Below are 13,200 nucleotides of genomic sequence, written 5' to 3'. Positions count from 1 at the left end.
GAGCTGGGATTTGAACTTAGGCTGGTGGATCTTGCCATTTTGTCCAAAATCATAAAACCTTCAATTAAGCTGCTTTCTAGCCTGCTTTTTTCATTAACTATATGTTAAGAATGTCTTTGCATGTTGGAAAATACATCTTTTGTTAATAGCCACAATCAGACTTTATTTTTTGGGCTCCAAAATCACTGCAGATGGTGATTGCAGCCATGAAATTAAAAGATGCTTACTCCTTGGAAGGAAAGTTGTGGCCAACATAGATAGCATATTCAAAAGCAGAGACATTACTTTGCCAACAAAGGTCCGTCAAGGCTATGGTTTTTCCAGTGGTCATGTATGGATGTGAGAGTTGGACTGTGAAGAAAGCTGAGCGCCGAAGAATTGATGCTTTTGAACTGTGGTGTTGGAGAAGACTCTTGAGAGTCCCTTGGACTGCAAGGACATCCAACGAGTCCATTCTGAAGGAGATCAGCCCTGGGATTTCTTTGGAAGGAATGATGCTAAAGCTGAAACTCCAGTACTTCGGCCACCTCATGCGAAGAGTTGACTCATTGGAAAAGACTCTGATGCTGGGAGGGATTGGGGGCAGGAGGAGAAGGGGACGACAGAGGATGAGATGGTTGGATGGCATCACTGACTCGATGGACGTGAGTTTGAGGGAACTCCGGGAGTTGGTGATGGACAGGGAGGCCTGGGGTGCTGCAATTCATGGGGTCGCAAAGAGTCGGACACGACTGAGCAACTGAACTGAACAGTGAATTTCATAATTCAACCAAGGACCTCTTTCATTGGGATATTTAGGTTGTTTTAGTTTTTCAGTATCATGAATACGGCTCTAATAGCTGCCCTTTTAATCTGAAGGCACATCCAATTTACAGTTAGGTTCACTTTCTGGCATGGGTTTGTCAGGTTAAAAAGGATGTGTACCCTTTTTCCCATTCTCAATTATGTATAGTACAGTACGGGTATTTGTTTTCACAGCTTGTTAAGAAATATAAAAGAGAACAAAGTCAGCTTTTCTTTGAGAAAGGCTGTTTCTGCCTTTGGGCATTCCTGTGTGCTCGGAAAGGAGACAATCTGCTCAGCTAAATAAGAAAGAAGACTCTGTTTTTAAATGTTAATTGGTGAAGGATAATAGGATTTCCCAATCAATACCAAGTCCAGTTCAAGTCCAGTGTTTGAGGAGCTCTATTGCGTCACATTCCCTGAGGCAATTCTAAAGGGCATCACTCAGGGATGACTGTGGAAAAGGTGAGTTACAAGCAAAGACGGTCCTGTGACTCTTGGCCTCTTTGCTTTGCACTGGCTGCTTCAAGAGCCAGAAGAGACACCAGTTAAATCAACACGGTGATGTGACTGTAGGTGCATTTACACCTCCCATGAGACTGAGTGTCTCCAGTTCCTTTCCTCAGGTCACTCTGGTGTGGTAACTGAGTGTCTCCAGTTCCTTTCCTCAGGTCACTCTGGTGTGGTAACTGAGTGTCTCCAGTTCCTTTCCTCAGGTCACTCTGGTGTGGTAACTTCCTGAGGAGATCGCACTATTTCCTACTTTGTTCTATACAGACTGAAACCCTCTCTAGCTGAACACACAATCACACTTCAAACTAGACCTAACTGCTGGCTAACGAAGGCTGATGCTCCATCTGAGATGAGCGGGAAGCTTGAGAGAAAGATGATGGCTAAGAGCACCCACCCCTCACAAGGGGGCAGGTGGAAAAGATAAAAGTATATTAGGCTGTGTGGCCGGGGCGCCATTCTTCGGGAGACCGGATGACTGAAGGCAGAAAAGTATGGACAACAGTCCAGGATCCCTTGTGAATTTGAATTTGAATATCTAGGGAAAACTACTCAGTAACCTTTATCCACTCAGACAGAATATAATTTAAAAAGAAAATGTTTGTCCTAAAACTAGTATCAGGACACAGACTATATTACCACAGTCCTGGTAACTAACTCGGCAGAGTCTGGCTAGGCTGACAGTGATTAGCTTGCAGGGACAGATAAGAACGTTGAAAGGGAAGAGACAAGTAAATATTTACCAAACACAATTCCAAGGAAGAAAAGAGATAGCAGACCCAGGAAATTAAAGAATATGAAGACAAAATGAAGCACTCCCAGAAAGTTCAGGGAATCAGAAAAGAATTAAAAAAAAAAAAATCAGAGTGAATCAGGACATGCTACGTATTATCCTAACTAGTTCAGCGGCCACGTTTTGTCCCATTTGGCAATCCCCTGCCCCGCCCCCGTCAGCGGTCAGCCCAGCTCTTGGGAAAAGTGAGCGGAGACAAAGAGGGATGAAAGCGGCTGTGGAGAATGCGAAGAATCCGCTCGCAGGACACACAGTGCGAGCCCGGATCCCAGAAGATGCCCCGCGCCAGATGGGCTAAGCCCGAGTGTCACAACTCCTGAGCCCAACAGCTGAAGCCCGTCCAGAGGAGCCGCCAGATGGGAAGCCCTCTCGAACCGCGATCAGAGAGCAGGCTCTGCTTGCCACAGCTCAAGAAAAGCCTGAGCCGCAGCGAAGACCCGGCACAGGCGATAAATTCAAGAAAAAGAAGAATGAGGGCACACGGGGCATGATTCGCCTCCCACGAGAAGCCTCCCAGCAGCACCAGGAGGTTCAGGGGTCGTGTTGCGGCCTCCTCAGAGGCGAGGTGTACAAGTCTGGCTAACCCGCCGAGCCCAGCAGGGCAGTCTCAGGGGACACCGCTGGTCTCCCGGAGGTGCGGGACTCACCGAGGGCATGGCTGCAGCTGCGGCAGGACTCCGTCAGGCTGACGATGATCTGCTGCAGGTCGGCTCTGGGGGGCGTGGGCGAAGGATTGGGGTTTTTCCAGCCATTGCATTTACAGGATTCCTCTGCCTAAAAAACGAATAAAGAGAGAAACAAAATTATATACCAGACAGCAAGGAACTGAACGTTTTACACATAAGTAACACACACCAGTCACAGGACAGCAACCTTTCCACTCCTGACTTATTATGTTCTCTGTATTAGCAGGAAGCAAAAGCAGAAAAAAATGCAAAGAGGGTGTGTGACTCAGACATATTATTTTGTCGTTGCTTTTTGGGTTTTGGTTTCTTTTCCGCTGATCCTGCCTCACAAAGAGAGGACTGTGCCCTCCGCTCTGGTACCACAGCCCCCAGCGAGCATCTACAGAGTCCATCCATCAAGCTTTCCGAAGGGAAAAGCCAGACTCCTGAGGTCCCCGCAACACGTGGGGCTCCGGCGACAGCTCTGCCCAAGGGACTGACGGGGTCAGCGACCCCGGGGCCACAGGAGGAACACAGCAGGTTAGGACGCCTCGCTGGCTCCTCCCTGTCCCTCACCAGCTCCTCCCACTCCCCCGCGGGCTCCTCCCACTCACTCGCTGGCTCCTCCCAGTCCCCGCGCGGGCTCCTCCCACTCCCTCGCCGGTTCCTCCCACTCCCCCCGCGGGCTCCTCCCACTCCCCCCGCGGGCTCCTCCCACTCCCTCGCCGGCTCCTCCCACTCCCTCACCAGCTCCTCCCACTCCCCGCGGGCTCCTCCCACTCCCTCGCCGGCTCCTCCCACCCCCGGCTCCTCCCACACACCCCCCGCGGGCTCCTCCCACTCCCGCGCGGGCTCCTCCCACTCCCTCGCCGGCTCCTCCCACTCCCTCGCCGGCTCCTCCCACCCCCCGGCTCCTCCCACACCCCCCCCGCGGGCTCCTCCCACTCCCTTGCCGGCTCCTCCCAGTCCCCCGTGGGCCCTGAGCTGAACACAGGGAGAGGGTTCTCTGTGGAGGCCGCGAGTTCTCCCTCCCAAGAATCTCCCCGGTCTCCCACGCCAGAGCACTTTTTAGTAACGCTTGACAGCATCTTTCTTAAACTTTTCCCACTTTGCACATTTCCCCACCTTCTTAGAAAACAGCAAAAATGCTCAAGTGTTTCTGTGATGACCTGGGTTATAAAGCTGAGGACAAGAGTGGAAAGGTATCGATTATTCTACCGAGTACCACTCTGGGTCTTCACCGGTCATAAGGTGTGGAGGGAAACGTGGAAAGCTTGTACTGAATGACTCCAACCTTTACTCCATTCAGTGACTCTATCCTTGACCACGCCAGCCCTCTCTTATTGAAAGCTTGAAATCTTCTATGGCTCAGAAATCAAAAATACGAATTGCTAAAACAACATGAAACACAGGCTGATTCACTCTGGGTAAGAGCCTTCTGTGTATACCATCCAACACAGGAGTCACAAGTGGCTACCGGGCCCCTGCACTGTGGTCTGTGCACACTGAAACACTGGAGATGCAAGGTACACAACAGACTTAGAAGACTGGAGCAGAAACAACCTCGACAGCTTTCATATTCGTTACATGCTGAAATGTCAATATTTTAGATACAGGGAGTTAAGAGATATTAAAATCCATTTGGCCAGTTTCTTTTTTCTTTTTTAATGTGGCTACTGCTGCTGCTAAGTCACTTCAGTCGTGTCCGACTCTGTGCGACCCCATAGACAGCAGACCACCAGACTCCGCTGTCCCTGGGATTCTCCAGGCAAGAACACTGGAGTGGGTTGCCATTTCCTTCTCCAATGCATGAAAGTGAAAAGTGAAAGTGAAGTCGCTCAGTCATGTCCGACTCTTCGAGACCCCATGGACTGCAGCCTACCAGGCTCCTCCGTCCATGGGATTTCCAGGCAAGGGGACTGGAGTGGGGTGCCATTGCCTTCTCCGAAATGTGGCTACAGAACATTTAAAATCACACACGTGGTTCACACTACATTTCTCCTGGACAGTACTGGCCTTTAAATAAACTGCAATAGATTTTTGTACTCGGGCTTTGTTAGCTCTTTCGTCCCCTCAGACGTCTTTTTTCCCAGGTTTGGATCTCCCAGCCCCACCTCTGCCCCTCCCCCCCAGCCCCTGGTGTACCAGATGGCGGAAGTTAACAGAAGTCTGAAAATTTCAGAACGGCTGCTGCCTTGACCTCACACAGAAAATTCTCCAAGATACGAATAGTTTCTGAAGTGTGTGCATGTAGAGGAGAGTAAGAAAAGAAAGAATAAACTGGTGAGGCAGGAAGGGTCAAGATGCAATAAGAAAAACCTGCGTTTGATGGTAAGCCCTTCCCCGTGGGCGCGTGGAACCTGGCAGGCCCCACCTGGCTGCTCCTCACAGTGAGGATGGGCTGAGGAAGGACCTTCCACCAGCGACCCCAGCAAAGCAGCCCCCAGTGCCTAGCTCTAGGGACCCTCTTCGGTCTGGCCAGGCACCAGGCAGGGCCTACCGTTACCCACATGCTCTGATACTAATCTAAACCAGGCCCTGAAATCCTCTGAGGAAAGCCATCTGCCTCTTAGAGACACAGTCTCCAAAGCCATGTTCCTGAGGTGATGTTCATGAGAGTCTGCTCCCCAGAAAGCACCCTACAATCTCGAGAGCTGGGGGGAGACCCCCCCAATCCACTCCTCTTCTCCTCTTGGTGGGCCAGCAGCCCCGCCTCCAGCTGTTCTGAGCAGTTGGTCTGATTCAGCTGCCCTTTCCAAAAAAGGCTTTTGGGTAGAGAAAAGCAAACGATGACAAAAGAAGCCACTGGAGGAGGGCGTGCCAGACCTGAAAGGAGAAACCTGGAGTCGGGAGAACTACATCCCAAGCCAAGGACTCATGACAGGCACCGAGGGTCTACTCTCTGCCGGCTACGTTTGCCGGGTATGGAAGGAGCCAAGGAGACCCTGACGGGCCCGGGGGAGCAGCCGCAGGGGCGCTGGGGACGGCGGACGGGCAGCACAGGTGAGCACAGTGCACAGGCTGTCAGAGACGGGTGGTGCTGGGAGAGAAAGACGGACGGCGGGTCACGAAGGTCTGGGAACAGAGACGTCAAACGTACGGTTTTAGCCGGGACTTTTAGAGACGGGGGCATTTAAGCAAAGGTTTGACGATGAAGCTCGCTGGCACAAGAGCATCCCAGGAAGAAGGAACAACCTGTGCAAAGGCAACCATGCCTGGTTTGCTCAACAGAGTGCAGCGGCCAGGGCGGGTGGAGCTCAGGGCGGAAAGCGGAGAGCTGCAGGGGGACCCCACAGGGAAGGCCTCCTGAGAACGACAACACGCCAGCCTGCTTACTCGTCTCTTCTCTTCCTCTCAAGGAGGGTCCTCCGGGCTTCAAACAGGGATGGAGACAGAACACAGGGCTTGAGGCTGGGTGTCTGCAAACATTTTCTTTCTCTTTCACTCTTTCCTTTAGTCATTAGGGCCAACCATCCCCACTCTCTTTTTTTCCTTAAATAGCAATCATGGGGGTGCAGGGAGGGGGGAATCCACCCACTTTCCTGTCACTAATCTGTATCAGTAAATCGTCTTACTTCCTTCTGCTTTTAACTTCCAGTCCAGGATAACGATGCTCTTATCACACGGGGAAACACATTAACAACAAATACGACCCAGCATTTATAAATCTCTGATACCTGGACAGAAAGGAAGGCCCACCAAGAGACCGCAGCATGCTCCCTGAACTGTCATAAAGATGCCAAGCTGCCAGTCAAGGGTTTCCTGACTTAGCAATGCCGAGGGCTTGTGTTGGGTGTGGGGTCAAGCGGATAATGACAGAAGTGCACTGTCCTCAGTCAGCCTCAGCGACCTCTGCAGCTTTTGACAGACACGATGGATTTTTGCCTGGTCACGAAAGCAACCACAGCCGCAGTCTGCTTCACGGGCAGGCCGGCCCCGGGAAGGAAGTACCGAGGCAGGAGCTCCGTATGCACCAGAATTAAAGCCACCAAAGGCCGCGTCTGTCACTCCAGACACTCAGAGAGACGCTGACCTGGTTAGGCATGGGGGTCCTCATTACGAGGACGCGGGGGAGGCCGCCAACAGGCCTGATCAACTCGGTTCCCTCCACGGCTAAGAGGACAGCCATCAGCCCAAGACAGCACTTTCTGCGGCAAAAATCTGAGTCCACAGGTAAGAAAGCCCGTGGCCGTGCCTGGGATGGGGCCTCCCTGCAGCTCCTCCCACGGCACGCAGACGGCACAGCTCACAGACCCGGCTACGGGCGGGCTCCCTGCGCTTGGAGGGCGGGGGGGCGACATGCACAGGGAGGAGAGGGGAAAGGAGGCAAACCCTGAGCCTCTCCTGCTCCTCACGTGCCGTGTACTCACTGTTCAAATCCTGAGCACCTTCTGCGCATCCCTCACATCACAAGCCTGGATGCTGAGACACCAGAACCCTCTCTTCACAGGAGATGAAGATGCAGCCCAGTGGCGTTCGGCCTTAAGAAGCCCTGGAGTCACTGGAGAACTTCCTCAGAGAAGTAAAGTGGCGTTTGGGAGTGCGGGCAGCGCCAGAGGGAAGCAGGCCTCCGTCTTCTCTAAGCGAATGATTAAATTCTCCCAGACTGGATCTTCCCGCAGCCAAGTCCCAGGAACGGGATCTTCCTTCAGGATATGCTTCCTCCGAGCCTGAAGGCGCGCAGAAGGCAGGGATAGAGCCAGCGGGGAGGCAGGGGGAAGGCAGGACCGCGCTCCGCGCCAGAGGCTGGCAGGAACCTGGGGAAGGCGGAGCGCGTCCGGGAGGACTCAGCCGCTTCCCCGCGGCCCCCCGCAGCCCCCGGCATCTGCCCCGGACCAGCCCATAGCAGCGACGGGGCAAGGAATGTGTTTGCCAGCCAAGTGTTTCATCCTGGGCTTAGGTTGGCAGACAGGCGGCAGGGGACAGCACACAGTAGCAAAGCTCTGTCAGGAGGGTGGGCCTGGAGCGATGTAAAGGCAATTTCAAATCTTAACTTTAACGTCTGCTAACTGTATGAACCTGGGGTAAACCCCTTAACCTTAAGCTTCCTAATCTACGAAAGGAGCACAAAATATCCATCCCGCAAGGCTGTTAGAGGCACTAAGGAATGAAGGTGGGTAGGCGCTGAGTGGATGGAAGTGGTAATGAAGATGCTTGCTGGTAACATGCTAGGAGAGCCCTGTTAGGTGAAGGATTAGCTGAAACCAGAGCTCTCTAAGTCCTGATCAGCTATGACAGTTAATACTTTAAAGCAAGGACCTGAAGAGGATGCAACCAGTGAAAGTAGCTTGAAGATACTGGTCCCGACCACTGTGGAATCACAGCACTTACTGAACCAAAGACTGGTCAGCTTACAAATGAAAAGTGACGTTCCTCACGTACATGATCAACAATCCCATTCCTGGGCATGAATCTGGAGAAAACTAATTTAAAAGATACATGCAAACTAACACAACATTGTTAAGCAATTATCCTCTAATTAAAAAAAAAAAGTTATTCCTAACTTGAAGTCACTTGCTCAGTATTAAACAACAAAAAAGATATATGCATCCCAACATTCACTGCAACACTATTTACAATAGCCGAGATATGGAAGCACTTTAAATGTCCATCGACAGAAGAATGGATAAAAAAAGATGTGGTACATGTGCACAATACACACTGGAAGGGCTGGAGCTGGAGCTCCAATACTTTGGCCACCTGACTCATTGGAAAAGACCCTGATGCTGGCAAAGATTGAGGGCAGGAGGAGAAGGGGACGACAGAAGATGAGATGGTTGGATGGCATCACTGACTCGATGGACATGAGTTTGAGTAAACTCTGGGAGATGGTGAAGGACGGAGGCCTGGCGTGCTGCAGTCCATGGGGTCGCAAAGAGTCAGACACGACTGACCGAGAGAACAAAAACAAGCATACACGATGGAATGTTAGCCATAAAAAAGAAAGAATACCATTTGCAACAACATTGATAGACCTAGAGATTGTCATACTGAGTAAAGTAAGTCAGAGACACATAAATACCATATGATATCACTTATATGTGGAATCTTAAAAAAAAAGGTACAAATGAACTTATTTACAAAACAGAGATAGAGTTACAGATGTAGACAACAAACTTACTGTTCCCAGCAGGGGAAGCGGGGAGGGATAAACTGGGAGACTGGGATTGACATCTACACACACTACATATGAAGCAGTAACTAACGAGCACCTCCTGAATAGCACAGGGATCTACTCAACACCCTCTAATGACTCTATGGGGAAAGAATCTTTTAAATGTGTGAAGATATATATATGTAACTGATTCACCTTGCTTACACCTACAACAATATTATTTATCAACTATACTTCATTTTTTAATGGTTTAAAAAAAATAAGGCTAAATATTTGTGCTGACAAGGAACCTCTCTAGGTCCTAGTAGATGGCAGCAAAGACAAGCCCACAGAATAATACGGAGCAGAATTTGATGTATGTTTAATGCATAAGCAATTTCAAATGTAGGAATGCGGATATGCAGAGGAACTAGAAAGATACACACTTTGGGGGGGGGGTGAAAGTTGGGGAGGGGAAGGGACATTCGCTTTGTATTCTGTATTCTTCTCTGGAGTTCATATTCATGGGCTGATTGCTGATTTTCTTTAACATTGATTCCTCTGAACGAAAAAACGTAATTCCAGAGAGATTCCAACAACAGTAACAGAGGCTCAGTACACAGAGAGGGTAGAAACCACATCCTTATCATAAACCACGTGTAAGAATTCCAGGATCCAACACCCTTGTCCCTGTGGTGCTGCTTATAAGCCCCCTCCCCTCACTGAGGTTCAAGCCAAGACAGGAACAAGCTTCCAGTTCTTGGAGAAAGGATATAGATTTTCAGAGATAAAAATCTTAACCTCATGATTGCAACAGACTTAGAGTCCGGAAGTTAAAAGTTGATGCCTCTTCTTAATATCACAGAAGACTGCCATGTTCTTGGGGGCCTGAGAAGTGGGTAGGTCATGAACCTCACAGCAGGGAGAGTCCTCCCAAGACCCTTGCATTCCCCTACTCGATAAAAGGCTACACCCCCCACATTGAAGCCACTTGTGACAGAAGAGCTTAATAAATTGCACAACAAGAAACTCCAATGATTTAGAAAGTAACTGAATAAAAGACTTTTCTTTCAAAATTGGCTAACCCTGCTTCCTCCGCTGAGTCTTGGGAACCCAGTAGCTTTTACAAAGTAGGTTTTTGTTTCTTTTGTTCAGAAGGACTGAGACTTTTCCCAAATAAACAGAAAAATTCCATGAAAACTAAGAGAAGGGTGGAGGGAGGGAGGACAGAGAAACCCTGAAGTGGGAAAGCTGTGTCAGCCACGTGCAGGGCTCCAGACCACTCTGAGGCCCGCGGGCAAGACCAAGGTGAGCCGAGTTGTCAGATCCGCGTTGTCAGAGACTGAGTGTCAAAGGCGGGGAAAGAATGCTCAACTATCGAATTAGGAATTCTTTTCCACTAACTCCATGTTATAATGATATTTTAGAATATTAGGTAAAACATTAAAACTAATGAAAGTGTTTTCTTTCCATTTTTTATGTGGTGAATACTTGTCCCCAAAGATTATGACCACCCAGAACATCACAAAGGGACCTTGTCTGGACATGGGGTTACTTAAGGGTCTTGAGACAAAATTAGCCTAGTTTAGACCGGGCCTTAAAACCAATAAGTGGTATTTCTGTAAGAGAAAGGAGAGGGAGATCTGGACCCCAAGTCACTCACACATATGGAAGACGCCCTGTGGAGACAGGGGCAGAGACTGGAGAGAAGAATCTATAAAACCAAGAGAGAACTTCCCCAGTGGTTCAGGGATTAACAACCCACTCTGCAATGCAGGGAACACGGGTCGATCCCTGGTCCTGGCCAAGGCTGCCAGGAGCCACCAGATGCTAGGAAGACCCAGGAAGGATTCTTCCCAGACCCTTCAGAGCCCTGCCCTGCTGACACCTTGATTTCAGACCTCTGGCCTCCAAAACTGAATTAAAGGAACTTCCTGATAATGTTTGTGATCATTTTTTATGGCATTTCGAGAAAATTAATGCAAGTGGCATAAAACAGATAAGAACCTGCTGTGTAAAAAAAAAAAAAAGAACCTGCTGTGTAACACAGGAAACGCCACTCAGTACTCTGTAATGACCTACATGAGAAAAGACTCTAAAACAGAGTGGATGTATGTACACACATGACCGATTCGCTTTGCTGTACACCTGATGCTAACACAACATTGTAAACAAACTCTAGTAAAAAGTTTAAGAATACAAGTGGCTATTAGGAAATGTTAAGTTACAGACATGTGCTCACGTTCTGTTCCTATTGATGTTGCTGCACTAGAGTTTAAAGGGAATTCACCCCTCCAAACCCAAGTCTTCACTATGGAGCCTAACTGCTTAGGTACAGAAGAGTCCCCATATTTCTTAAATGCTTCTAAGTGATGAAAGTTATACCCAATTGAAATATCTGAAAGTCTCTGGATTTTGCTCACTTGTTTCTGGATTTTTCACGTTGGTGGGAAAGAACAGTACTTCCTACATGTGTACAAATATCACAGGACATGCTGAACCCCAAGTGCACCGTATTTTTAACGTGTGCGGGACCTTCAGCCCAGTTTACGAGAGAGGACGTACTAAGTCCTGAGAAAACACTCAGCATCACCCCTGATGCCAGCAGCGCATTTTCTGCCAAGTGCCCCAAGCTGCTGCTACCTGCCCTCCGCCTTGGCCTCCCTATCTCCCTTCCAGATGTTCCGGCCGCCACTGTTCTCTGAGATAAGAGGGCTCCCTTCAAAACACCTTAATTAGACCAGATGGCTGCTGGCTCGGGGAACTCCCAAGGGGGTTGGCCTTGCAGCTTCAACAAAGTATCAGCTGCAGGACAACCTCGCAGGGAGTGACTGCCAAGCCAATTACTGTGGCAGCTATAACCCGGGCATGGGGGGGTGGGGAGCTCATTCCCCAGGAGCTCATCTCTACAGAGCAGCAGCACCAAGAGAGAAAAGGCCGCCTCAGTGCTGCCGACAAGCTGAAGGCATAAAAATGGTCTCTGCCCCGGCAGGATCCAGGGTGAGAGGTCAGAGGATGCAGAAGCCAGGACAGAAGGAAGCAGAACTGGATAAACAAGTAACCATGACCTAGATGGCAGGCAGACAGGGAGCGGGGTGCTCCGGGCCTGAAGAGTCCTGGTTGGCACCCAGAGGAGCCGCAGCAGGAGCGCCAGGCCCTCCAGCAGGACGCTGTCAGGCTTAAAATGCCAGAGAGTCGTGCTTCCCCAAGAAGTTAGACCAGTGGCAGGGAATGTCCCACAGCAAAAACATACAGACGGGATTAGGGAGTAAAACTGTGACTCCAACATTACGGCACTGGCTAAAACAGGCACTTGCATACACATTCCCGTCTCAGCCTGTGTGAGGAAGGGATTTATTGCTCCCGCTACTCAGAAGAGAAGGCAGAAACTCTAGACGTTAAGACACCTCCCTGCGTTTGCTCAGTCTGCCCTGAGAAGCACCGAGTGCGTTCAGGCCCTGTGGTTGTGCACGTGTGTCTGTCTGTTCTGCTACCTCTCTGTTCCAGGCTGGACAAAAGCAAAACGTTCAAAGGTTAAGAACAAAAACCACAGTGGGATACAACTTCTCCCCAACGAGGATGACCGCAATCCAAAGAGCAGGTGATACGTCTGATCATGAAGACACACGAGTCCTTGGGCACTGCTGAAGGGACCTGTAACACGGAGCAGCTGCTTTGGAAGACAACTCAGCAGTTTCATAAAAAGTTAAACTAACAGAAAACCCCCAAATAAACCCTCACATCGGTGGTCAAATGATTCTTGACAAGGGGGCCAAGACCATTCAATGGGAAAAGGGCAACCTTTTCGACAAAGGGAAAAACTGAATATTCACATGCAAAAGAATCAAGTTGTTGGACTCCTTCATCATATAGAAAAACTAACCTCAAATGGATTAAAGACCTAAAACAATGAAACTCTTAACAGAAAACATAGGGGAAAAGCTTCTTGACATTAGACTTGTTGATGATTTCTTGGACAGGACACCAAAAGCATAGACAGCAACAACAAACACGACTTAATCGCAATGTAAAATGTCTGTGCATCAGAAGAACACAGAGTGAAAAGCAGTCAAATCATAGCGACAAGGGGAGGTTGCCAGGAATTGAGTAACTGAAGCTGTGGGGAGCTGTTGTTCAATAAGAACAGAGTTTCCGTTTGCAGGATGAAATACACTAGAGAGACAATGATGGTTGTACAACAGGGTGAATTTCTCAACACTGCTGAACTTAAAAATGGTTAAGATGATAAATTTTATGTGATACGTATTCTACCACAACTTAAAAAAAATCATTTTCAGTAACATTATTCATATTAGCCAAAAGTGAAAAGAACCCAAAGTCCATCAACCGGTGAA

At 49.3% G+C, this 13,200-nt stretch overlaps 1 protein-coding gene across 1 annotated transcript in view; it reads right to left on the bottom strand.

Moving 5' to 3' along the window:
- KAT2B (lysine acetyltransferase 2B) overlaps positions 1-13,200 on the bottom strand; it is a 98,606-nt gene that overhangs the window by 69,214 nt on the left and 16,192 nt on the right. The window contains 1 exon segment of the mRNA XM_061425474.1: positions 2,734-2,860. Within this exon segment, the coding sequence (XP_061281458.1) occupies positions 2,734-2,860 (127 nt within the window).

The sequence above is a fragment of the Bos javanicus genome, chromosome 1 (genome assembly GCF_032452875.1).
Source record: "Bos javanicus breed banteng chromosome 1, ARS-OSU_banteng_1.0, whole genome shotgun sequence".
NCBI lineage: Eukaryota > Metazoa > Chordata > Mammalia > Artiodactyla > Bovidae > Bos > Bos javanicus.
The sequence above is the reverse complement of the archived record's forward strand: the minus strand, read 5'-3'. Positions and strand labels throughout refer to the sequence as shown.